Genomic DNA, 3973 nt, shown 5'->3' with positions numbered 1-3973 from the left:
GAGAGAAAGAAAGGAAGAAAAGAAAATAAAGATAGCTCGTGTGTCTCATTTCTACGAATGGTCCCTTCTTTAGGAAGGGAAACATGACCCGGGTATCTCCAAAGGTTTGGTAGGACTGAGAAGAAGCTCGAGAGAAGCAATGGATCACGACCTACTTGAAATTTGAGTCCATTCCAAGCACACGGAAAGTCGTTCCTAATCCCCAGGAGACGTAGACGTAATCATCCGGTTTACGCGCACGACGGAGATCTAAGATATTCTCCTCAGCCCACTTCTGCGTACTATTGTGGTTCAGGTAATCTTGATCTCTCATAAAGCGGTCGCGTTGTTCTTCTATTGGCATGTTGATGATACGATCCATTGCATCAGCTACCGCCTCCACCTGAAAAACCATTTCACACACACAGTGCACATCACAGCAAAGGAACGAAAGACTATGTATCGCTATGTACGAATGTGTATGAATACGTATGAAGGTGGGATGTATGAATGCGTATGGGCGTATGAATATGTACGTACAAGTATGTATGAATATGTATGTACGTGAATCATCATTACTGTGACAGATAGATTCTTCCGATTCAAAGAAGAAGAAGAAAAGGAAAAGATCTTCAAGAGGATTATGCAGGGAAGATGGAAGAATCGGGAAGACTCAAGATCATTTCGATAAAGGAAAGTACAGACGAGAGAGAGAAGAAAACTAGGTGGGGATTCACCGATCCACCATAGATGAGAAGAACAGCGGTATAAAGGCAGTTGTTTGTTCTCTCTAACTGTCTACATCGTAACACGTTATTTCTCTGCCCCCCCGTCTTCCAAGGAGGTAACTTACCTACCTCTCTATGAATCTACTGACTAGCTATACGATACTACATGTATTAGACCAGATACGCTTTCCCTAATGTCGGTCAATACAGGCATGCATATAGATACATCCATAGATAGACTGGTGATGTAGAGAAAAGGGTTTTCTACGTTGTCATTCCCCGAAAAACCACGCCAGGGATTCCTCGAGAAAGAAGAAGTACCTCTAAGGACATTATGATAGCACAACAGGGCTAGCTATCAGAGATGTCGCTGCTGTATGCTGAAAGAGAACAGAAGCTAAGGACTGAGAATGCGAACTGACCTTCCAGGGATTGACTCGTATAGCCGAAGCCAAGGCGCGACTACATCCTGTAAATTCAGATAGAATGACGCCTGTAACGTTATCTTTATGGCAGCAGATATACTCAAATGGATTTAGATTTAGGCCATCTCGAATCGATGTATCTAGGAAACAATCTCCTGCGATAAACACAGCGCACTTCTCTTCCCAGGCGACTGGCTGAATAAGCAAGTCGATATGCTTGAAGTCTGCGAATAGAAGGAGACGAAGAAGAAAAGGAGAAGAAAAAGAACCGAAATGAAAAGATAAACAACAGAAGAAAAAGAGAGAGAAATCTCGGTCGGGTGTGGTTCAGTAGTAGACCTCGTGACTATAAGCAGGAGAAGAACAGCACAACAAAGTGACCTATAGGAACGTATCTCTTCATCTACTTAGTGCATGTCAATGCTGAGTTCGAAGACGAGGGAAGGGAGAGAGGAAGGATTATCAATAGTAACGAGGCAGTCACTATGCATGACTTAGCACATGTTCGCTATCAGAGCTGTTTCGGGGCGTGATTAAGGAGGAGTATCTCCAAATCAGTAGAAGGGTATGCTCTTGAACCAATGAGGTATAGACTATATGAGATTTCTTCGCACTCCGTCCCGTCAAGGAATTCCAAATATACATGGTTAGTACAACGGCATAGGCACAAATTCCTATAGTTACCTCTTCAAGTGAAAGAGTAGATATTCTTCCTGTTCATGAATAGTCTTGATATGACAAATCATACAGGCAGTTCAATGGCGATACAAAGCCTGTACGCTTCCCCCATCGATTCGGTCTGGCTGTAAGAACTCCACGGTGTACATACAGTGTATACACACCCGTGCCAACGACAGTACAACATGCATACCTCTACATGTCCTCATCCCTCTCTCCTTTATCAGTATGGCCATTCTTTGCTCCATGAAAGAAAAGACAGGGACAGGGGGAGGGAAGCTCACGCATTCTTCCTCTCTCTCACGAGACCACCAGCACAATACGATACTCTACATCAGCCATCTCGATTTATACACGGGGTAATTGTATGAAAGATGATGATCATGATAATTGACAAGAACAACTCCAGGAGGTTAAATCGACTTCACACATTGTCCCTCTCTTCTTTCTTTCTTTCATCCAACCCTTTCTTGGACCCGGAGCCATCTCTCTAACAGCCAAGAAACACTCTTTTCCTGCCCCTCTAACTCAGGACTTCCCCTTCTCTTTTCGCGACATCTAACATACCTGGGTTATTAGGTAGAGCAAATTGAGTGTTAACTTTATCTACTAACTCGACAAGATCTTCTCTCATCGATTCAGAATCTCCAGAGTAGTTGATCGTCGGGTAGGCGTATTGAATGAGTACCACGTTACCCTGACAGTTGGTGATAGAGAAAGGAAGAAGCAGAGAGAAGGAACACAAGCAAACAAAGACACAAAAGCGCTCTGAGAGAGAGAAAGAAAAAAAGAAAAAGTTGAAATTCTTTACGGTAAGAAGTGGTCACCAAGGGATGAAAGTTTGGAGAAGAGAAGAAAGAAGGAGAGGGAGGAAGGTGGCTGGTAGTTAGTGCTACCGGTGAAGATGACGATGAAGGGCATGAGTGACTTGTTCATACTAGAAGGATAAGAACAAGATCCTAATCGAGGGAGATGCATGCAATGGCTTCTATTAGTCTGAGAAGGATAGCACCGGACACAGCTGCAGAAGGAATGGACATCTGTTGCACGTGGCATCGTTACTATCGAGGATTTCATTCTACCTTAGAACTCGATGTAGAAAAAGAATGAAGAAGGAGAGGATGTAAGCCATGAATGAGTTACGACGGAAGAGAGAAGTTTTCTCCTTCTTTTTCTTCTCTCATCTTCCTCATCATCACATCTCAATAATGAAACCTTTTCTCTCCCTTACATACAAAGCTGTATTATAGGCAGATCTGCATCTACATTCATGTACACAAATCGTACATACATACATACATGCATACATACATATGGTTATGATGAACCTCATGATGAAAGTAGAGACCACATGTCTCGAAATATGAGCTATCTACAGCTCGACGTCCTCTGCCTTTCTCTAGTTGCCTGGTATACCGAGATACATGCACGCTACGACGAGATCAACTCTCCTCTTTCTTCTACACCGGCCTGTAGCATGCACACACAAACGACCTCCCCCGGCTGGTGCTTTCGTGTGTAGAGACGCGTTGTGTCTACCCACTCATACATACGCACCACTCCTCTCATCTATGTAGACAACGATAGCGATGGAAAAAGAGAAGAGGGAGAGAAAACAAAGATGCACGGCTCTGCTGGAATTCAAGAAGGTGGCCTCTCTACTTTCAAGAGGAAGGCATGGAGAAGGGGGCGATACCGACAGCAAAATTCGTCACTTACCCTTGCGTAGGCATATGTCGAAAGGAACTTCTGAAAGGCTCGGACTTTGAGAAGAAGCCCTGCTAACCTCTCACATCGATCGACCGACACGAAGATGAACTTCCCTGTATACTTTTGTCTGTACAACGATAGACCAAGCGTGACATAACGTGGTAACAGCAGTGAGTAGAAGAGAAACCACTACTCTAGCTCTGAGAGGGGACAGGCACATCGAGACTTCGAGTATATCATGTTCCTTTGTTAAGTGCATAGGCAGAAACATGTATAGGACACTCCGGGTTGTGAAGGTACCTGTGTGTATACAAGATATACCGATGACTAGGAGGCAGGAAAACAAACGAAGGGCGAGGAATTCTGGTCATGTCACTACGTAGCGAACCCTCCTGTTAGGTGCTGCCGTCTCTATTCCTCATTCTGCGACAGGATAGATAGATAGATAGAATA

At 44.0% G+C, this 3973-nt stretch overlaps 1 protein-coding gene across 1 annotated transcript in view; it reads right to left on the bottom strand.

The window, feature by feature from the left end:
- CSUI_007488 (trehalose-6-phosphate synthase domain-containing) overlaps positions 1-3952 on the bottom strand; it is a gene marked incomplete at its 3' end in the record, with an annotated part of 12450 nt that extends 8498 nt beyond the window's left edge. The window contains exons 1-5 of the mRNA XM_068067633.1: positions 3530-3952; positions 2720-2806; positions 2378-2507; positions 1130-1356; positions 156-382 (exon numbers count right to left, since the gene is read on the bottom strand). Of these exons, the coding sequence (XP_067920389.1) occupies positions 156-382; positions 1130-1356; positions 2378-2507; positions 2720-2788 (653 nt within the window). The 5' untranslated portion in view covers positions 2789-2806; positions 3530-3952. The remainder of the gene's footprint in view (positions 1-155; positions 383-1129; positions 1357-2377; positions 2508-2719; positions 2807-3529) is intronic.
- Between the last annotated feature and the right edge of the window lie 21 nt (positions 3953-3973).

This window comes from Cystoisospora suis (genome assembly GCF_002600585.1).
Source record: "Cystoisospora suis strain Wien I chromosome Unknown contig_3954, whole genome shotgun sequence".
NCBI lineage: Eukaryota > Apicomplexa > Conoidasida > Eucoccidiorida > Sarcocystidae > Cystoisospora > Cystoisospora suis.
Note: the sequence above shows the minus strand (reverse complement) of the source record. Positions and strands in the feature narration are given on the sequence as shown.